The 22972-nt window shown below is 39.7% G+C and overlaps 1 protein-coding gene and 1 long non-coding RNA gene across 8 annotated transcripts in view; one reads left to right on the forward strand and one right to left on the reverse strand.

The window, feature by feature from the left end:
• The window catches only part of KIZ (kizuna centrosomal protein), a 120578-nt gene that overhangs the window by 70846 nt on the left and 26760 nt on the right, over positions 1-22972 (forward strand). For 6 of the 7 annotated variants that reach the window (XR_002003904.4, XM_004061880.5, XM_055373573.2 and 3 more), the window contains 3 exons: positions 8519-8612; positions 17557-17722; positions 18609-18674. Coding sequence is in view for 6 of the 7 variants with exons in the window: in XM_004061880.5 (XP_004061928.4) it covers positions 8519-8612; positions 17557-17722; positions 18609-18674 (326 nt within the window). In the remaining variant the exon portion in view is untranslated. The remainder of the gene's footprint in view (positions 1-8518; positions 8613-17556; positions 17723-18608; positions 18675-22972) is intronic. The other variant, XM_019017417.4, reaches the window with a different exon arrangement.
• On the reverse strand, positions 2047-21302 carry LOC129529218 (uncharacterized). Its single transcript, XR_008674682.2, has 3 exons — positions 21177-21302; positions 5638-5696; positions 2047-2122 (listed from the first exon to the last, which is right to left on the reverse strand). It is a non-coding gene; the product is annotated as an uncharacterized lncRNA (long non-coding RNA).

The following is a 22972-nucleotide window of genomic DNA, read 5'->3' on the forward strand; positions in this document are numbered from 1 at the left end:
TCTGACCTATAAGAACTAAGAATCCAGGCTTAGAGTTTAGACAGAAGCCTGGGAATTGGCAGGGAGCTGGAGCACCAACAGTGCGGATAAGAGTCAGGAATAGCACTTGAATCTTGTGTGCCTGTTATTATTCCTTCCCAGCATAAAGGTACACTTCAGAGTGGGGGTAAGCCTGAGTCTGCAGTTGTCACTCACCCTCCAATAGACGGACCACGTCTCCTTCATCCTTATCATATCAGGCACATAGCCATCAACTAGGTCCAGTAACTTCACCAACTGTAGTGCTATTTACAAATTAGTACTTTGCAAATTAACATATTGCTTTATAAGTTGCTTTGTAACTAATCTTCATTTTCTTTTTGGGGTATGTGTTGAATATTCCCAACTACAAATGTGAACAGCTCCTTTAAAGTAGAAACACTGTTTTGTCTTCTCCTATAGCTTTTTAGAATCATGCATCCCTCAAAATAGTCATTTTTTTAAAGATGGTAACTAATCTGTTTGAAGGCTACTGTGATACAATGACAGACCTAACCTAAAACAGTGACCAAATTTTTAGACTCTTATCACTTACTCAACAGACTGGATATAGATAATAAAAGATAAATCCCTCTTTCCATGCCTTCCTATTCTGATTAAGAATAAAGAAAATTTGACTGCAATAGGATCTGAATGGAAAACTAATAGTCATTTTTCTACATTCAGAAATAGAGGATGTAACCTATACTTCAGCCAGAAGTTTTCAATTTCTTAGCAGTGACAATTTAAGTAAATTTCATACGAGTTGTGGGGATCTAACTTTGTTATGATTGACAATATAAAATTAGCCTTTTCTGCTGTTAAGATTATCTAGCATACCTATCATTCAGGTGGAATGTGGAATGAGATTGCCCAGCTGTGGATTTGAACATCATTAAAGTCAACAAAGGGTTAAAAGTTACTTCCTCTGATGGATTTAAAATTGCCGCATACGTGCAAGCAAGTTTTTTAAACTGCCCCATTTTATGTCTTTGTTGAGAGACAGTATAGTTGCTGCATTTTAATGTCCAGATTATATTACAGATATATTTCAGTAAACCATGAAGAACCATCATAGATTCTAGAAGCTGGTGATCTGTGCTTAAATAAGCATCTCCTGCAGCATTTTTTTTATTTTATAGGCTCTGTAATCACAGTGGCATTCTGAAAGAAGACCTTGAAGCTCACAGAGCAGCTGTCCTTCACCAGCTCCCAGGACTCCTACCTGGGGGTGGCAGCTATGAAAAGCAAGTCAGGGCTTACTGGCTTGACATTGCTGTCATGGTGGGATGGCCATTCTTGTTTCCGAATGCTCCAAAATCAAAAAGATCACAAAGTTGCAATCCTCTTATTTATTTTTTATTTTATTTTATTTTATTTTGAGACAGAGTCTTGCTCTGTTGCCCAGGCTGGAGTGCAGTGGCGTGATCTCAGCTCACTGCAAGCTCCGCCTCCTGGGTTCAGGCCATTCTTCTGCCTCAGCCTCTCGAGTAGCTGGGGCTACAGGCACCTGCCACCATGCCCGGCTAATTTTTTGTATTTTTAGTAGAGACGGGGTTTCACTGTGTTAGCCAGGATGGTCTCAATCTCCTGACCTCGTGATCCGCCTGCCTTGGCCTCCCAAAGTGCTGGAATTACAGGCGTGAGCCACCGCGCCCGGCCGCAATCCTCTTATTAAATACATCTGCACTGTTTACTAGCAGAGAATAGATTATTACTCAGGAGTGGTCAGTAGATGCATGTCTGTGAAAGCCCCTCTGAAGGGACCTTGTTTGGCTGGCTGAGTGAGTGAGTGAGTGGCTTTGGGTCTGCTTAGCCTACAACATAGTGCCGTCCTCCTCACCTGTCATGTGCCACTTAGGCTGTTTTATGTTAAAGATATAAATAGGGAGGATATTTAGAGGATTCAGCTTAAATCTAGTGCACATTGATTCTATCAAAGGGTGGATGGAAATCAGGATAATAGTCTTTAAAGGGACCTTGTCACAAGAAAACTTCACCGGATTAAGTGGCTTTGTTTTACATTACCTTCTGCGTCTGTACTAGTAATCTTGAAGCTATGGGAAATGCTGGAAATGACCTTCCTGGTCAGTAGCTTTTCAACCTAAGGCAGTAAAGGGCAATGCCAGAAAACCCTCTTTCAGTTTTTATCCTGCAGAATAAAAACCACGGTCTTAAAATAATCCTTTACAACGTAGTGGAAGAAGCTGGTTTGGGAGGAGTCCTTCTGCGCTCTCTAGGTCATTTGGTGATTGTGTGTTAGAAGGCTCTTTAATCTCCCGTTTCTTTCTCACTGCCTTTTATATCTGTTTGTATACTATTTGGCATAAACCACAGTTGTGGTGTATAGCATGGGAAGGATATATGCATTTATAATTCTCTGCGCAAACTGAGTTGTTAAACTAAATGATTCATTTTGTGACTCTCTTAACCTAGGCTGCCAAACTGTGATTATGGGTGATAAGCCATGATGTCTGCACCTACTAGACTAACAATTGTTAGAGTTTCTCAGCATTCATAATAGAGCATTGATTTCCATTATGAAAGGTTGTGTTTTACATGACTATTGATCTACAGTTATGTGTAAATCAGTCTTCCATAAGAAATGATCCTTCTTTATGACCACCACAAATTTTAAAATTAATATCTGGAGTCTTCAAAACTGTTTCTTTACCACAGTCACTTTTTAGAGCCAGATAAAGAAGTCAAGAATGTTCTCTGCTGTCAGCATTATGTTCTGCTACAGCTAGAATTGCTGTATACATTGTGACTGGGGATGCTGTTTAACACACACTGATTATCACTGGTTCACTCTCTAGCCTTGAAAAAAGTGCCAAGTGTTTGTGACCTTTGAGAGACAGCAGTCAGGTCTTTAAACACAGATTCTTACTAATGGATTTTAGTCACCAGGCTGCCCCGCTGCCCTCCTTGCTCTAGCTTCCTCTTGTGCCTCTTAGCACCCAGAAGTCCCTGCTGGGAACTCCAAGTCTAAGTGAAATAGACCTATCTGCTTTGTGATCATCACCTGGCCAGTTTGATCAACCATTGCAGAAACACTGGTTTGGAGAGAATGATTTATTCTTGTTCTTTAATGGTTAATAACTCTGGTGTCATAGAATTCTTTTTTCTTTTTTTAAGACAGAATCTTGCTCTGTCACCCAGGCTGGAGTGCTGTGGAGTGATCTTGGCTCACTGCAACCTCTGCCTCCTGAGCTCAAGAGATTCTTGTGCCTCAGCCTCCTGAGTAGCTGGGACTACAGGTGTGCACTGCCACACCCTGCTAATTTTTTGTATTTTTGGCAGAAGATGGGGTTTTACCATGTTGGCCAGGCTAGTCTTGAACTCCTGGCCTCAAGTGATCCGCCCACCTCTGCCTCCCAAAGTGCTGGGATTACAGGCATGAGCCATCACACCGGCCTAGTGTCATAGAATTCTAATCCAGGCAGGAAAGGCTTTGACTGATTACAGAATCCTTAAAGGAGTGTTTGGTGTAGCAGCAGTGCACATCTGAGTCTTTAATCTTGATCTGTAAAATGAGACACCTGCCCCCATAGCATACTCTAGAGCAGCAGTCCCCAACCTTTTTGGCACCAGGGACCAGTTTCGTTTAAGACAGTTTTTCCACGGAGCGGGGTTAGGGAGGTGTGGGCAGGGGCATGGTTTCAGGATGATTCAAGTACATTACATTTATTGTGCACTTTATTTCTATTATTATTACATTTTAATGTATAATGAAATAATTATACAGTTCACCATAATGGAAAATTAGTGGGAGCCTTGAGCTTGTTTTCCTGCAACTAGATGGTCCCGTTTGGGAGTGATGGAAGACAGTGACAGATCATCAGGCTTTAGATTCTCATAAGGAACATGCAACCTAGCTCCCTTGCATGCACAGTTCACAATAGGATTCATGCTCCTATAAGAATCTAATGCTCCCCCTGATCTGACAGGAGGCGGAGCTCAGGTGGAGCTAATGCTCCGCCCTCCTGCCACTCACCTCCTGCTTTGTGGCCCAGTTCCTAGCAGACCACGTATCAGTACCAGTCTGTGGCCCAGGCATTGGGACCCCTGCTCTAGAAGACAATGTGAAGATTTCTGAATTCCTGCTCACAAAATGAAGCATCTTAAGAGAAAAAAAGAACAAACCACGCTTGTCATCATTATTGAGTTATGTTATATCAAGGATTAAGACCTTCATATGGGCCAGGTGGCTAACGCCTGTAATACCAGCACTTTGGGAGGCTGAGGCAGGTGGATTGCTTGAGCTCAGGAGTTCCAGACGAGCCTGGGCAACATGGTGAAACCCCATCTCTACAAAAAAATACAAAAAAATTAGCAAAGTGTGGTGGCGCACACCTATAGTCTCAGTTACTCAGGAGGCTGAGGCAGGAGGACTGCTTGAGTTCAGGATGTCAAGGCTGCAGTGAGCTGTGATTGTGCCACTGCACTCCAGCCTGGGTGACACAGCAAGATGCTGTCTCAAAAAAAAAAAATAACAAAAAGTCATATGCAAAGTTTACTATTATCATGTGGAAGACCAAGCTATTGTTTTTGACAATTATGCATTATAAAAATATGATTCATGTGATTTAGAGAAATTGATTTAAAAATTGCTCATTATTGTCTTCTGGAAAACATTTTAATATAAAAATGATTAATAAGTATTTTATGAGAAACATAATGAGACTATCCATTTATTTTTTTCCAGGTACAACTAATTCTCTATATTAGTGGCTACTTTCAGATACGTTTCCCAATTGTGTTCTTATGCTCATACTGAAAAATTGAGTCAGCTTTGTATTGTTTGGATTATAGTATATGAAAATCTCTATTTTAGTCTGCCTGTGTTCAGAATTAAATTCAGGGTATTTATTACTCTGCATTTAAAGTTAGGAAATACGGATACATTTGTTTAAATTTCACCTTTCTGATTGAAAGCCCTTTCAAGTACATGAAATTAATTATAGACAATTTAAACTATATTCCTTTATTACATTTTTAATTAAAGAATTACCTGACATTAAACTTTGTTTTTTTATGTGTCATCAATGTTATAAATTTTCCAACGTAAAGTAGACAAAACAGAAAAATCTCCTTTAAATCCTTTGTACCACTTTGCACATTTTCTGATGTGGTATGTTTTTGTAGAGCCATGGGCGAAGCTCCATTTAGGGAAGCCATGGCTGTTGCACTTCTTGCCTGATCTGTCCCAAAAGAAATCTGCAAGTCAGCTTCCTTTTGTGCTTTAAGGGTTGCCTTAGTTGTTCAGAAGTCACAAACCCTAGGTGCTGTACCTCCTTCAACAGCTCATTTTCCGTTTGACTTGTGCAAGTCAATTAATCAATTTTATCCTTTTGTGGGAAATAAATATGATAATTATAGGAAACCTTAGCTAGTTTTTCATGCTAGGACCCAAAGGATAGATGCAATTGGGTGGTGTATTAGTAACAAGAGTCTTGCCTTCATTTTGCTTCTGCAGAAAATCATGTGTATTAGCCACCAGAGGGACTGTTCTTTGATAATTTGACTCACTTAGCTATTTAACTAATTTAATTCATCCAAATTAAACTTGCTTTCAAGCCAAAAGCATAGTTGACTTACTTATTATAAGAAATGTACCTGCTGAATGGGCTAGAATTTGCTGATGACTGGTCAGTGCATTTTCCCAGCAGGGCAGTCTGTTAAGAAACCAAATATAGATGCAAAGGTCAAAACAAAGGAATTGGGTAGTTTAATGACATCATTGCGGTACGGTGGTAACCAAGAAAGGCAAGTTGCTGAAAGGTCTTTCTATCAAACTAGTCAGAAGCCTTAGAATCAAAGGATTCCAATGACTCATCTCACTTTATTCAAGTCCTGGAAAAAAATAGGGTTAGGTCAGGTACAAGTAATAACAATTAAGATTTATTGAGGAAGGTTCTGAACTGTACCTAGACTTACTTTCTTTTCCAGAGATTTTATTATGAAATTTTTCAAACATACAGAAAAGTAAAAGGAATCATAGGGTGGACATCCATATACACACCACCCAGATTGTACTCCTGACATTTTATTGCCCTCTCATATTTGTTTATCCATCCTTCCATCAATCCTTTATTTTTATACGTTTCTAAGTAAGTTGCAGACACTAATATACATTTAACTTTTTACCTTGACATTTTTAAACATTCGAAGTCTCATATACCCACTACTCAGATCCACCAACTGCTCACATTTCATCAGTCTTGTTTTATCTCTCTCCCTAACGCTTTTTTTCTTGAGTAGTTTAAAACAGACAACATATCATTTCACTCACAAATACTTATACCTCTAACATATAAGGATTTAAAATACTATCATTTAACATAATCAACAAAATTCTTCAGTTTATCTAATACCTAGTCCTTGTCAGTTTGCCTTGCTTATCTGAAAAATTGTTTTTCTGCGTTTGTTTTGTTTGAATCAGAGTTCAAATAAGGTCCACATATTACAATTGGCTATGTCTCTGAAACCTCTTTTAATTTTGTGACATTCCCTCCCTCCTTTTTTTATGCTATTGATTTGTTGGAGGAATTGGGTCACTTACCCTGGAGAATTTACATGCTCTATTTGGTTGGTATGTTTAACCAGTTCCTCTTTACTCTTTATTACCTGAAAACTGGTGGTTAGATCCAAATATGTGATTAAGTCCCAGGCCAGTTATTTTAGCAAGAAAATGTCATGGGTGGTGCTGATATTTAAAACCAGGCAGCACATAATGTTTTGTTACCCCATGGTTAGTGATACTAAGACCGATCTGTGGGTTCAAATGTGGAAAGGTTGATGACTTCAGGACAGAAGTTTACTATTATGTAATTTTCACAAAATTATGACCATTTCCTAGATACATCATTAATTTGGACTTACAAAATGGTGACTTTTCTAATTTGATCATTTCTTCTGCATTTATTGGAAGAACTTTTCCTTGTCAGCTAACTTGGTGACTCTGAAATGTATTTTTTGACCACAAAAGCAGGATAAATGCTTTATTCTATTTCTTTATTTACCAATTTGCAGAATAATGAATTGTTGCCCTACCAGCCTCCAAAGGTTTTAAAATTTATTTCTATTTTGTCTTTACTGTGGTTTAAAAAAAAACATAAAATTAGCCATCTTAACCATTTTGAACTGTGCAGTTCAGTAGTGTTAAATATCTTTACTTTGTTGTACAACAGATCTCTGGAACATTTTCATCTTACAAAATGGAAAATCTATACCCATTAAACAACTCCCCATTTTCCCTTCCCCCCAGGCCCCAGCACCCACCATTCAACTTCTGTCTTTATGAATTTGACTGTTCTAGGTACCTCATTTAAGTGGGATCATACAGTATTTGTCCTTTTCTGACTGGCTTATTTCACTTAGCACAATCCCCTTAAGATTCATCTATGTTGTAGTATGTGACAGGATTTCCTTCCTTTTAAGGCTGAATCCAAAGGTTTTTATTTTTATTTTTTAAATTTTATTTATTTATTTATTTTTAGATGAACTCAAGGATTTTCATGTATTCCCTGTGTTTCAGTCCATTGCAGTCAGTATCCTTTAGGTGCTTAAATTGTCCCATCTTTGACAGTGAAAGCTTCCTCAAGATATCCCCTCCCCACCTTCAGTTCTTTTGATACAACTTTGAGAGCTTCCTTACTTTCTGGTACAACAAGATGTTTCAGGTTCATCTTGTGCGTTTCCTGCCCCAGACCTGAATAGGGCATTTCTTTAATGAACTTTCGTTCCTTTTAGTACATAAATACCACAGCCTGAGCAGCAATATAGGCTTATTTTTTAACTCTTTCCTAATATCTTAATTTTTAAAAAACTGTAAGTAGACCATGGTAAGAGTGTAACAAAACAACAACAAAACATCTGCTGTTGAGATGAAAATGCGATCTTTTTCTCTTCACTACATGTGGGAGACTGACCATCTATGCAGTGATTCAAAACCATTGTTGTGCTTTAGAATCACTCTGTGAGCCTTAAAAATCCCACTGACCAGACCAGGCGTGGTGGCTCACCCCTGTAATCTCAGCACTTCAGGAGGCCGAGGCAGGTGGAATATTTGAGCCCCAGAGTTTACGACCAGCCTGGGCAACATGATGAAAGCCAGTCTCATGACCCAGTCTCTAAATACATAAATAGATTAAAATTTTAAAGTAAAATTTTTAAAAAGCCCACTGGCCAAGCCACACCCCAGACCATTTTTCCTGGACTCTATAGAGGTGGCCCCAGGCACCCAGATTGTGCAGAGCTCCCCAGGTTGTTCTGTGTGCAGCAAAAGTTGAGAAGACTCATTTAGCAATGAAATAACCAAAGTTTTTAAAAGTTTAAAAAAAAGGATACTTGGACTCAAAACTCCCTTAGACCAGAATATGTTGAGTTCCAGACTTCTGGATAAACCATCTTCTACTAACGTAATTGAGGCCTTTAAAAATGTGGGAATCTTATAATATTACAAATCTATAGTGAGTGTCCTGTTTCTGTTTTATAGACCTGGACAAGCACCAGACTCAGATGTACCGAGGGCACAGGTGGGTCAGGATGTTGCCACCTTGAAAGAACATGATAATTCTGTCAAAGAAGAGGTAGGTAGCTAAACTGTCTGAAGTTTTCCCAATCACAAATGTGGACCACAGGGTAAGGTTAGTAATTTTTATTTAAAAAAAAAAAAAAAAAGTTTTGGCCAGGCGCCGTGGCTCACGCCTGTAATCCCAGCACTTTGGGAGGCTGAGGCGGGTGGATTACGCGGTCAAGAGATCGAGACCATTCTGGCCAACATGATGAAACCCCGTCTCTATTAAAAGTACAAAAATTAGCTGGATGTGGTGGTGCGCACCTGTAGTCCCAGCTACTTGGGAGGCCGAGGCAGGAGAATTGCTTGAACCCAGGATGCAGAGGTTGCAGTGAGCCGAGATCACGCCACTGCACTCCAGCCTGGCGACACCATCTCAAAAAAAAAAAAAAGTCTCAAGATGTGCAAATTATTCATTTGAGGAAGTGTTATGTATTTGAAAAAAATAACGATAAGAAAAGTAGTAAGTGAGGTTTTGTGGTTGGTTGGTTTTTAACTTTCTGACCTCGGGCCTTTTGCATAATGTTTTATGTAGGAATTTGTTTTCCAAGAAATTTCGAAGCATCTTATAACACTCTGGTTTTCCGTCTCCACTCCGTACTTTAGAAATACTTTATAGTCATTCATGTCAATTCAGCAAATGCCTATCGGTCCATTACTGTACACAGATATCAGCCCAGATCCGTTGGAGGGAAAGAGACAAATAAAATGTGACCCCCTCCTTCTGGGGTGTGACATCATGGGATGCATGTAATAAGAAAATGTCAAAAATGTGGGCTTTCAGGAAAGAGAGCCAAGCCAAGACTCCTGGAGAAGCAAGGAAGGCGGAGGTCATGATGGAGGGAGTACAGTGGCATGAGAGGTGATCTTTAAAAGATAGGCTTTTGATGGTATGAGTTGGGGGTGGGGGCAGAGGTGACAAGAAATGGCTGCTATGAGCCAAAGAGCACACTGGGAAACCCAACATGTATTCAGGCAACAGAGCCATCCTGAGGCTGAAGCATGGGCTCAAGTCTGGGGATGGTGAGAAGGAGCACAAGAAGTAGTTGCTGGCCATAGTGTGCAGCATCCGATGCCAGGCCAGGGAGAATGTGTTTAGTTTTGTAGCTTTTGAAAAGCCACTGGAGCTTTTTGAACAGAGCTGTGATAGGATTTCTGCAGTGCCTTAGGGAATTTCATGTTTGGTTTGGGACTGAGACATTGAAGGAGGGAGCCCTGCCCTGGTTCAGGCAAGAGGAAGGAGGGGCCTGATTTGGGAGCTGGTGCCAAGAGAGAATTCGAAGATGCTAAACAGAAAATGGAAATGGATGGAGCAAGTTCCCAAGGAAATCATGAGGGGAGGAACTGGAAGCCCAACTTTAGAGCATGTCCATTGGCATATTCCTTCCTCATTCCCTAGAAAAGCCACATTCAGGGAAACAGCCTTTCTTCTCCTAGGTTGAACATCTTGGGAATGTGTCTTGTTTCAAAGCATGTTTTTTCATCTTTATATATAATATAGGATTTTCTGGCTTTGATTCTTTTTAAGGTGTTTCTAAAATTATTGTTATCATGCTCATAGTTCAAGGATTGTATATCTGCACCTTCTGGAATCAAGCCTTGCCTGTGTCTTGAAGTCACATGCCCAAGTGGCTGTGCCATCTAGAGCCTCTGGCTTTGCCCCTCCAGCCTTCCAGAGCACCTTTAGTCCTCCTCAGACCCCTCTTTCCTTGCTGCTCTAATTAAGAGAGTAGCAGGACTTTTTTTTTATAGCATTTCAAACATACATATATTCAGTGATAGGACGGACCCGCTAATCCCATGCCGACAACCCAAATTCACATATGTTGTTACCATTGCACCATATTTGTTTCAGACCCCCTCCTCCTCATCTTCCTCCTTTCTCCCATCTTCGTACCCCCCTCCCTTCCCTCTCCTTCTTTCCTCCCCCCACTTCACCCACCTTCTGTCTCTTCTGCTCTTTCTCTCTTCTCCCTCTTCTCCTCAAACTTCCTTCCCTCCCCCCTTTCCCTTAGAGGGAAGAAATAAATTATTACAAACATAGATACAGCCCCCTGTATGCCTTTCACAGATTTCATGCCCCTTTTCAAAGATAATCTAGATCTATTCCTTCTTTGCTGATGAACGTAGATCTTTTTTGTTTGTTTTTTCGAGACGGAGTCTCGTTCTGTTGCTCAGGCTGGAGTGCAGTGGTGCAATCTCGGCTCGCTGCCACCGAGGCTCACTGCCTCCTGGGTTCAAGCGATTCTCCTGCTTCAGCCTCCCAAGTAGCTGGGACTACAGGCATGTGCCACCATGCCCGGCTGATTTTTTTGTATTTTTAGTAGAGACAGGGTTTCACCGTGTTGGCCAGGCTGGTCTCAAACTCCTGACTTCGGGTGATCCGCCCCCCCATCAGCCTCCCAAAGTGCTGGGATTGCAGATATGAGCCACCATGCCCAGCCGATGAACGTAGATCTTAAGAAAGATACTGTTTGGGTTTTATTATCCCTTTGAGTTAGCACTGTCTTGTAACAACATTATTTCCCATGCTTGTTCACTGCAAGTACATCACATTCAGGCATTTTAAGGGTGAAATAAGTGTTGATCGACTGTCCTTTGCTATCTAATATTTTTTTAAATGATATTGTTTATATTAGAAAACATGGTCCAAGTCCCAAACAACCAATCTACTCAATTTTTCCAATAATGGGAGGGGGTGCTGTCCAGCTAATATCTAATGAATCAAATTATATTCTGCTTCCCCTAATAGATCTTTGTTCCTTTTTAAATCATTCTGATCTCATTTTAGTGACAATCATAAAAATTACCAATAGATTAATGACAAAATCTATCCTTAAAAATGGAAGTAGGCTGGACGCGGTGGCTTACGCCTGTAATCCCAGCACTTTGGGAGGCCGAGGCGGGCGGATCACAAGGTCAGGAGATCGAGACCATCTTGGCTAACACGGTGAAACCCCGTCTCTACTAAAAATACAAAAAATTAGCCGGGTGTGGTGGTGGGCGCCTGTAATCCCAGCTACTCAGGAGGCTGAGGCAGGAGAATGGCCTGAACCCAGGAGGCGGAGCTTGCAGTGACTGAGATTGCGCCACTGCACTCCAGCCTGGGGGACAGAGCGAGACTCCATCTCAAAAAAAAAAAAAACAATGGAAGTAAACAGGTAATTTCTCATCCAGTTAGGTTGTGACTGAAGAAATGCACAGCCCCAAAGAATATTACCAAAATGATGCAGGCGGGGCAAGCCTTGTGAACTGAAGGACAAAATGCTTTTGTGAGTCCTAGAACTGTTTTGGTTTGCATGTCATCCTTTTCCGATTAGTGAAATCAAGTGTCTTTGAGTTGTTTCTGTGTATTGAAACCATCTACACATTTAGTAAATACTACGGGTTAAATCTTTCTCTTTAGATAAAATCTTCAAAGTAAGTGATTTTCAAAATTTAAAAAAGCTCTACTAGAAACTACTTGGTTAAGAGTCTAATGAAGCTCAGAAATATTTACTTTGATCTCTTGGGTAAATGGCTAATTAAAAAGCCGCATGTAAATGATGTTTACCTGTGGGTCCCTGTGCTGTCAGCCCGAGTCAATCCCTTCTCTTGAGTAAATACATCTTCAAAGCCGCAGAAACTCAGATTATGTTCCCTGGAGACCAGATAAGGTCTGCAGTGCCCACATAACCTATTAGGCAATTACATAATTGAGCTGCCTGCTTTTAAATTGGAAAAATTTGTAATTACTTTTTGTGGAAAAAAAAATGAGTTGGGTGCTTCATTAAAATACAAGATGCCTTAATATTACTTTTCTCCCAAGTGATATCTGTTTCTGCCCTGGAGAACTTTATCACAGCAGAGCAATATGCTGGTGACACTCATAGAGTAGATCGGGTTCCTGCCCCCACCATACACACAGACCAGTTTTATTCACCAGGAAGATGCTTTCCCCAAATGCTGGACTGTTTTCTTGTTCTTATCTCCTGAATACTCATTTGCTGGGTCATATGAATATCTTCTCATTAAAAAAAAAATTGCTACACGGGTAAAATCCCTTCGTTCCCTTTAACGTAGAACTTAAGTGTTGATGCTTGCATTTCTCTTTAAACACCAAGAAATTACTTCCAGTGTCCAAGAGGAATATTCTTGAACCTTGAGGAAGAGTCAGTTAAATCTGCATATTAGGGGAAAATATCATCTGCTGTCCACATCCATTATTTTTAATTCTCTTGCTTTTCTGTGTCTGTGTTAGTAGCACTGGTTTGCATATAGAAGGGAATTTAATTTTATCAGATGCATTTACATTCATTTTCTCTTTGTATTGGTACCACTGATAGCAGAAATTGGATTTCTTTAGAGTGAGCCTATATTTTCCTTTAAAAACAAGCATTAAAAATCTCAAAATAGTAAGATAAAAAGAAAACTGGCCATTTTCCTACTATTCTACTATTTATATATAACCCTGTTAACATTATGGTGTATGTTTTTTAAATATTTAATATATTGATATGAGAGGCCGAGGTTGGTGGATCACCTGAGGTCAGTAGTTCAAGACCAGTCTGGCCAATGTGGTAAAACCCTGTCTTTACTAAAAATAGAAAAATTAGCCAGGTGTAATGGCACGCACCTGTAATCCCAGCTACTTGGGAGGCTGAGGCACAAGAATTGCTTGAACCTGGGAGTCAGAGGTTGCAGTGAGCTTCGATCGCGCAACTGCACTCCAGCCTGGGTGACAGAGCGAGACTCTGTCTTTAATAATAATAATAATGATTAATATATTGAAAAACATAGGTTGCATTATTTGTATACATAAATACATAACCTTGTTTTTTTTTTACCCCCATTTGCTGCAAAGTTACATGTTCATACCATTACATGTTCTATTTACATCATTTCAAATGGCTTTACAGAGGTCCCCAGTCCACTGTCACTTCAGTCATTTACCTGTTGTTCAACATTTGTTTCTAATTTTTCCTCTAGTAAAAAAGTTTCAAAGAATATCTGTGCAATTCAGATTTTACAAATATCTGTAATATTTTCTTAGAACGAATTCCTAGATATAGAATTAGTAGGTCAAAAGGTGGGTATATCTTTCAGGCTTTTGCTATGCATGGCCAGATCTCACTCTGGAAGGGTCATCAGAGTTACCAGTAATGGATGAAAATAACATTTCTCTGAGTTCTTTATGAAACTAGATACTATCAACTTTTTTTTTTTAGGGGCAGCAATTTGAGAGATGAAAATGACATCCAATTTTTTTTGTTCGTTTGACCTTTTTATTACAATTGAGGTCAAACTTTTCTCTACCTATTTATTAGCTATTTGTATTTCTTTTTTCATAATTTGCCAGCTCATGTTCTTTGCTCATTTTTGTATTAGGTTAGTAATATTATTTCTTATTGACTTGCAAAAACTTTTTAAATATAAATTTGGACATTTTGTTGCAATCTTTTTAGCAGTTTAATTTTTGTCTTTTAATTTTCTTAATGGTGTTTTGGATACAATGTCTTTTCTATTAATGTCTTACATCTGTCTGTTTATACATTTGAATATCACAACCGTAAGTTTTTGGATATAATTTAAGAGTCAGCTTAGATGATTCTTGGGGTTCTAGATAGAGCAAGATTAATATTTAAACTGAACATGGAGGAAAATTCTAGTAGAACTGGGCTAATAATTAAAGGAATAGTACTGTAGGTGTAACTCATCGAACGATTTATCTGCCATAATGTCTGAAATATGGAGGTGTCAACATCAGTCATTCCACAAATAGTTTGTGCCCTGGCATTTAATTTCCAAGTCCTTTCTCCTGGCTCCTGGGAAGGCTGAAAAATGAGGGGGTGGTTTGTTCGTACTGACTTAGCCTTCAGACTGCTGAGACCAATGGAACAATCTCTAGTTTTCTCTTCTGGGCTCCGAAAAGAGAGCCTTCATTAATAACAGGTAAGTTGAAACCCAAGCATAGTTCAATCATAAGCACTATCAGAAAGCCTGTGGTAAAATTGTTGTTTAATGACATTTTTTTCAGATAATTAGCCCCAATTTGCAGAACCCATTTAGTCCCAGCATGAGATGTAATAAAGCAACCTGTTAACTGTTCTCTGAGCTTCTCTCTGTGTTAGTGTCATCAGTCTCAGACTGCAAACTCCTTCAGATTGGAGGTTTCCTTAGAAATACACTTTTCTGGAACATCTGCAAACAGTACATCTTGAGAATGTGTTACAGACGTTTTCCTGACTGCAGAAGTTGTTTTTGCAAGGCACGGTGGCTCACGCCTATAATCCCGGCACTTTGGGAGGCCAAGGAACGCAGATCACGTGAGGACAGGAGTTCGAGACCAGCCTGGCCAACATGGTGAAACCCCGTCTCTACTAAAAATACAAAAATTAGCCTGGTGTGGTGACACACGTCTGTAATCCCAGCTACTTGGGAGGCTGAGGCATGAGAATCACTTGAACCTGGGCGGTGGAGGTTACAGTGAGCCAAGATCCCGCCACTGCACTCCAGCTTGGGCAAGAGAGAGAGACTCTGTCTCAAAAAGAAGTTGTTTTTGACTAGAAATCTGTGACCTATTCTTGTCTATCCTTGTCTGAGACTTTTGTCTTCGTCCCTGCTTGTCATCTTTGAGAAATTATCTGTGGAATTATCTTAAAAGATATGTTCTTTTATAAACATTTCTATCAAAAAAGTAACAGAAATCCTGGAGATAAGTATTGAGTAGTGAAGATAAATGGGATAAAATACAGATAGTCCCTGACTTCCAACTTACAATGGCTCAACTTATAATTTTTTGATTTTACAGTGGTGTGAAAGTGTTAGGCATTCAGTGGAAACCATACTACAAGTAGTACAGTATCCAATAAATTACATGTGAAAATCAACACTTTATTATAAAATAGGCTTAGTGTTAAATGATTTTACCCATTTGTAGGCTAATGTAAGTGTTCTGAGCAGTTTAAGGTAGGCAAAGCTTAACTATGATGTTCAGTAGGTTAGGTGTGTTAAATACATTTCTGACTTACAATTTTTTCAACTTGTGGGTTTATTGGATGTAACTCCCTTCATAAACTCAAGGAGCGTCTGTGTACAAAGTAAATTGAACTAGCAGTGCAGTATGCCCACCACATTATTTACCTCACCGTGGAAAAGAGGGCTCAGTGCAGAACTGTTGGCAATGGCAGTATTCTTGTCAAGCCTACAAGGACTCATTAGAAAGGTGTTTGTAGTAGATTCCAGAAGCAGGTGCAGTGCAGTGGTCTGTGTAGGCAGTTGGGATGGGGGCAGTGATGGGAACCAGCCTTGGCCTGGCCTTCAAGGGCAGGACCCTACCCCTAGACTGCAGAAATGGGAATACTGAGCAAGTCATCCCAACAGAGTTATCACAGTGGAGTGAAATCTAGGGACTAGTTTCTAGAAATAGAGGAAAAGCCCCTGGTCACTAGAACTGCACCACAGAAAGGTCCTGGCTGCAAGGCTAACTTGACACCAAGTTCTTTGGCCAAGGGGACTAGAACTCCTTAAATCCCCCAATCAGCTACTCCAGCTCCTCGGGTAGGCCATGGGTCCAGGAGGTCAGCCAGTACTAGGGAGGGAAGAAGGCAAGAACTCTGCAGGGAAGTCAGGACTAAAGGCAGTTGCCTTGAAGTGTCTGAAATGCCAAACATGCAAGACCAGACCTTCCATCCAGACCTTCCGTCCGGGCCTTCCGACCGGGCCTTCCGACCGGACCTTCCATGCTCTGACTCTCCCTGTCGGAGTGTCTTCACCTTGTTTCATGTTAATCACAAGGAAGGTTGTTTTTTCCACCTTGTTCACTGGATAGTTACATTGTTAACACTTCACTCTTGGCTAATGATGACCTATGAACATTTGTCCACTTCTGCTCTTTATATTAATTTTAAACTGTCATGTGCATTTTCCCACAATTGGGTTGAACACTACCCAGTATTTACTGTCATTGTCAGCTACCTGTGGGTCACCACCACCACGGAGGTTTCCTCTCCAGCTACCTAAGGAAATCGCCACCTGTCAATAGGAAATGAGAGAAACATACACTCTGGCAGCGGGATAATGTGACCAGTGGTTATCTACTAAAAGTTTAACTCTTATTACCAGCATATTTGTATTTCTTAGGGGAAAGTACTGACCTGAAAATCAAAAGACTTGGCTACTAACCCCGGTCCTGTGAATTGCCCCTTTTTCTCCACCTCTAAGGTTGGCTCTGATAAAAACCTGTGTCCTCCTACTTGCTCAGGACACATGAGGCATTTAAGTAAGACAATGCCTTTGAAAAAAGATAGGCAGTGTGGTGGGTGGGTTTCCCCAGATCCCCAGACGACTTATAGGCAAAGTGCAGACCATCTTAGTACTTGATTGAAGATTGGGATTTAGAATAAGGGCAGTTATCTTTCTTCTCAGTGCATCCTCTTCAGCCACAAATTTTTCTGCAATCTTCCTGTTTAGGGGAAATTCATGGGTCATTTTTAGGAGGGTGGGGATATGGCAAGGTCACATCTTTCCAGATCTTTTTCTCAGTTGAAAGTAATTCTGTCTGACATGCCTAGAAAATAGGATTCATGTAATCAAAGAATAAATTTTTCCTTCAGAAAGGAGGTCTGAGGCTCTACCTTTTGTATATATCGAAGGGAGGATAAACCTGCCCAGATTAACAGAGGTGGTCACGTTTCATATACATACTTAACAAGCAGAAGAACATTTCTGCATTACATAAGATTCAGCCCTCAAAAAGTGTATTATTGTGAGGGTAACTTGTAAAGAATTAGATTATAGTAGAAAACAACCAGGTGTTTTTTTTTCTGGACATTTTAATTTCATTTAAATGTGGGAAACAAATTAAATCCTAAGTAAAGCTTAACTTAAAATTATATTTGAAGGCTATCTTTGAGACCAAGAGGAATGTGGCTACAGTTTGTTTTTATTTCTTTGTGCTTTTTTTTGAAACACTGTAGGCAACAGCATTATTGAGAAAAGCCCTTACAGAAGAGTGTGGCCATAGGTCAGCTATTCACAGTAGTGAATCATCTTGCAGCTTGCCATCTATTCTGAATGACAATAGTGGAATAAAGGAAGCCAAACCTGCTGTATGGCTCAACAGTGTTCCTACAAGGGAACAAGGTAACTATTGTTAAAGTGTGTGTCCACAGCAAAAAGGCATTCAGGGTCATCATCATCTTTCTCAAGGTATACCTATAGAATATCACTGACTAGTGAATACCTCTGATTTTAATATGCATAATATAGTATTTGTTTTATACCACCTTCCAATAAATATATATGTTCTCCTTTAGTCTAACAGGAATGGGAAATCTAACTGTAAGTCTGTAGTTCTAGTGAATTTATTTCTAATAAAATAAGTATGAAGAAGTTACGAAATCTTAACAAAACTAATCGCTTGGCAGTAGATAATTTTGATCCCACAAAGATGAAGATGATTCCATAAAGTACTGTGAAGTTTTTGGTATCACCTAATAGAATGTACTCATAATTGTAAACATTACTTTTAATTATAATAGAACCTTATCAGTGTCTAAACAGTTGATTAAGAATCAATGAATTTATGCCTCCCAAATTTAATAACCAATTTTGAGCACCCAGAAATTGTGATTATTTAAGCATTACTGCTAAGACATGCCATTTAACTGCTTTAATGGTTTTCCAAGACAGCTGTGAATTCCTCAGGAATTGCTCAAGTTGATGTACATGTGCAGGATGTGAGACTCACTTATTTTATGTCCCACCCAAATTTGATAGATGTCAGGCCCAATTATTTTGCATGAAAGCAGCATAGTGGTACCTTAATTCAATTTTATTTTTAAATTTTTATTTATGAGATACCTTAATTTTAGAATAGGTTTCCTTTTAGGAACAGTATTGTTTCAGACAAGAAATACATTAACCAAAAAAAAAAAAAAAAAGTGAACATAGAGGGAATGACAAACACCCAAAGGATCTATTCCTTAACTTTGAAATACATTTTTTTTATTATGCATTAAATTTTTAGAAGTTTCAAGTGGCTGTGGAGACAAGAGCAAGAAAGAAAACGTGGCTGCAGATATCCCAATCACAGGTAAAGCTATGGTTGCCTAAGAGTTTCAGACACAAGATTTAGCATTATTATATAATCAGAACATTTTGGGTCGGTGGTTTGTGGACCCCACTAAGAGCACATGCATTCAGCTACTGCATGCTGGAGCAGGAGATTAATCCTAAGAGCAGAACGTATATACTTATGTTAACATAAACTACGGTGGAAAATAACCGTGTCTATTGAATTCTTCATCACCATGTTATATATTTACACCTGTAACGTCCTCCATCGTGTACCCTTTCAGCACCTGCGTCTCTGTAAAAAGGTCCATCTCCCTGGGGAACACCCGGTCATTACACAGCAAACTATAGATGTTTCTGATTTTACTGTTTTCTTTCCTGTAGTAATTGCATATGTATATTAAAATAAGCAGATAATAAAAAAATGTCAGATAGGAAGCTTGCGTTTGCCTCAGTTACAAAGCCTGTCTGATAATTTAAAAATTGTACCAATCAGGCTTCATCAAGACCTATTAAGATTTCTGCACATGTATTAGGCTTGTTTAGGTGGAATCTGAACGATATCATTATTTTTTTTCTTTTTAGAATAAGATCAGCAGCAATTAGTATTCTGTACAGAGTTCTATTTGTCATACATCTGAATTTACTAGTACCTTATTTTGTAAAGTGGTGTACTACTTCATTATAAATTCAAAGGTCTGACTTTAAATATTTACACAAGTAAATACACCATTGCACCAAGGTACTGAGGCATGCATCTGCATATGTGGTAGTTTTGTTGTTTATAAGCAGAAAAGAATGGCTTGCTTTTATGGCAGTGCAGTTCCTGGCATGATTAATTTTTTAAACTCATGTTTCTGTGATGAACTCTGGTTTTGAAAAAGCAGTTTATGGTAGAGCAGTTATTGTATATATTATGCATTCAGATAATATTTCACTCTAAAATGCAGAGTTTTTCCATTTTAAACATTTTCACCAATGATATGTTTATTGTGTTTTTAGTCTGCATTTTCTGCAAACTCTGGTATGGCTCCCTGTTATTTTTATTAATAGAAATGTAGATGATCCCAAACTACAGATAACCATGAAGTCATTTGGATACTTTTCTCTTGCATTTACTTTTGGATGCAGAAGTATCTAATGGCCTCTGAATTTATTTCAATTAAAATTATAAAGGATTATTGAGGAGAAACCAGGAAATGACCTTGTTCATTCTTTCTTCTCTTTTCAGTATTCTTTACAATCATCCCTTGCTGGGAGTAGTTGACTCTCCCCAAAGTTAATGCAAATGTATTTTTTCATATACTTTCTTTATAAGAAAACGGATAATTAAGTACCAGGGTTTCAAATCCCTTCTCATGCAGAAGTGCAATATGGCTAGAAGCAACCTGGGGTATTTGCCATTAAGATTTTAAAAGAAATTGTAATTCCAACAACCTGCCATTGATCCATCAATAGTTGGCAGTTAAAAAAAATGCCTTGTGCCAAAATATTAGACATTAAAAAAAGTACTTTGGAAATTTTTTAAAAACTTAGCAAAGCCATATACATTGTTAAGGTGTTACTGTTCTGTCCTTGCCAGTGTACTATCCCCACCCAGGGACCTCCCATGAAATTCATGTTTGAGGGCCTCACGCACCTTGGCACTACTAATACTGTTGCTTTGTCCATCATTGCAGCTACTTTGATCTCTAAGTTCTTGACCATCATCCCTTTATTAAATGTTTGTGACTTTGGCATAACTATTTGGAGATTTCACTTTTGGTAGAGTAAAGCAAGTATGTAGTTTAATTTAAGACAGAGTCTGTCTGCCTCTTTATAATAGTTCTGTTGGGGTGTCCTGTTTGTGTGGGTGCATGCTGGTTGTGTTTGTGTGGGCTGCATTCCTTCTAGAATATTCCAAAGAAAATATTCCAGAGGCTGTCCCCTGAAGGTTGAGGAAATGTAGCAATTGGGCTGGGGCTTTGCAACCAGCCATCAGTGTCAGCTCTTTTACTCCTTGCTCTGTTTCTCTGCCCTCTCTGAGCCTCTGTATTGGGAAAGCAGACATACTGCCCAATAGGATTGTCTTAAAGTTTAAATGAAATCATTTGTGAAAGTGCCAAGCAGATACTCGACACTCAATTTTATCTGTGATGTATAATAATATTCATGTGAACATTATTAGTGTTCCTGGTCTTCTGTGCTGGCCCCCACAATCCCCAGCATTTCCAAACCAGCTATGAGGAGCCTCACAAAGCAAACTCAAAGAAGAACATAAGTAGAGAGAATGAGGATGCAGCATCACAGAAAGTGCCATTGTGAGATGAACCCCTGGAAGAGTGGACACTTTCAGTCTGTTCTTGTGGACCTGCATACCTTCCTTGAGTTGTGGTGGCCACTTGGGACCAAGACCCACACAAGCACAGTACTGCTGCAATACCTGCAAGACAGTGCTTCCCGATAGTACTGCTACGTTAGTCTCTGCAAGAAATTGCCACTTGAGAACACAATTGAGATTCAAATCCAGAAGGATAGTTACCTTATCAAAAAGGAATCTCAAGAAGAGTTTGATGATACTTTTCCAATTTCCACTTAGTCCCATGAGGACATCCACAGAGAAAAATCCGAAACAGCTGCTGAAGTACTCCTGAAGATCTCATTGGTCAAAGCCCAGACATCTCTGTCTCGGGGTGCCTATGTGCCCTTAGTAACCCTTACTTGCTCACAATGGATGATGTTGCAGGGTACCTGATCACCAGGCAGCAGACCTCTCCTGATGTGTGTGCTGCCCCACAAGTATTGATGAGCTAATGCAGCATTTTCCAAAATGTGTTATTTGCAATGCTCCACCCAGAAAATACATCAATTAATACATATTTTGTTGCCCAGCCCTGTATGATCCTTCTCTCTCTCTGCAGTATGCATAATGCATAGAAGCATAGTGAAGACTTGGAAAAGACTTTCAGCAAAGGAATTGTTTAAAAGTGTGAGCCTAGAGTTTCAGATAACTTATCATTTATTTGAAAATGGAATTCTTTCTGTTAATAGCCAACAGAATTAATGTTCTGTGGAACATACTTTGTGAAACATACACACATGTATGTGGAACACTTTTAAAGCAATGAGTCCAATGTGGGCACCAGTTTCCACAATACGCTAAAATTATCTTCAGCATTTTTCTGTGATTTCATTTTGTGGGGAGCTCCCTTGTGCGTGAGATTGCTTTATAATAAGATTTTGGGCTACCTTAGTGTAACTACACCCAGATGTTATGACTGACAGCTGCTTGTTACAGCTGTTCCTTGAATTGACAGGAAGGTTACAATAGTAACTTTAGGCGCCCAGAAGTGCTATTCTTCAGTGTGGGATCCTTCTGTGTGTCTTTATTTGCTTTTCAGCCATTTCAGAAGAAGTATAAGAGAAGACGTGGCTGAGGTGAAATCTGGGAAGTCACAAGAGGTTGGGGGTGGGAAGCTGTGAAGTCATACCTTTATCAGAATGAGGGGGTCCTGGGGATGTTTAACCTGAGAAGGGCACAGTAGCTCTTTAAATATTTGAGGAGCTGCCATATACCAGGTAGAATATTTATCGAGCTTAATTATAGAGCGTAGCTCAGTAACAAAACAACTTTCTAGCTCTTCATTTCAGCAAAACCAAGTTCAGTATCTTCCAGGTGTGAGTGCTTGAACCATGGCAGGAACCATGACTTTTTTTTTTTTTCTTTTGAAACAGGGTCAGGGTCTTGCTCTGTCACCCAGGCTGGAGTGCATTGTTGTGATCACAGCTTATTGCAGCCTCTGTCTCCTGGGCTCAAGTGATCTTCCTTCCTCAGCCTCCCAAGTAGCTGGGACTACAGGCATGCACCACCATGCCTGGCTAATTTTTGTATTTGTTATAGAGATGGGGTTTCACCATGTTGCCCAGGCTGGTCTCCAACTCCCGACCTCAAGCAGTCTGCCCACTTTGGCCTCCCAGAGTTCTGGGATTATAGGCATGAGCCACCTTGCCTGGCCCTGTGGCTCTTTAGAAGAGCATTGTGGAAGGAATTATTGCTTCTGTGACCCCTGACATTCCTTCTAATGCCAAGGGACTGTGCTTCTTCCTCTATGCTAATGGAATCCAGTGTGCCAGCATTCTCATCTCTTCATTTCCCTTTCTCATTTGCTTATCACCCCAAAACGGAGGTCTTCTTGGCTGGGGCTCCTCCTTAAAGAGTCTGCTATCACTTTGAAGGCATCTGCTTTGCTAATCGTTATTATGGAGCATGCGAGTTTTCTGTGTTTAGATTTACATAGAAACCCTCCTGGGCACACACTGATGCCCCACCCACAAACA

The sequence above is a fragment of the Gorilla gorilla genome, chromosome 21, assembly GCF_029281585.2.
Source record: "Gorilla gorilla gorilla isolate KB3781 chromosome 21, NHGRI_mGorGor1-v2.1_pri, whole genome shotgun sequence".
Lineage (NCBI taxonomy): Eukaryota > Metazoa > Chordata > Mammalia > Primates > Hominidae > Gorilla > Gorilla gorilla.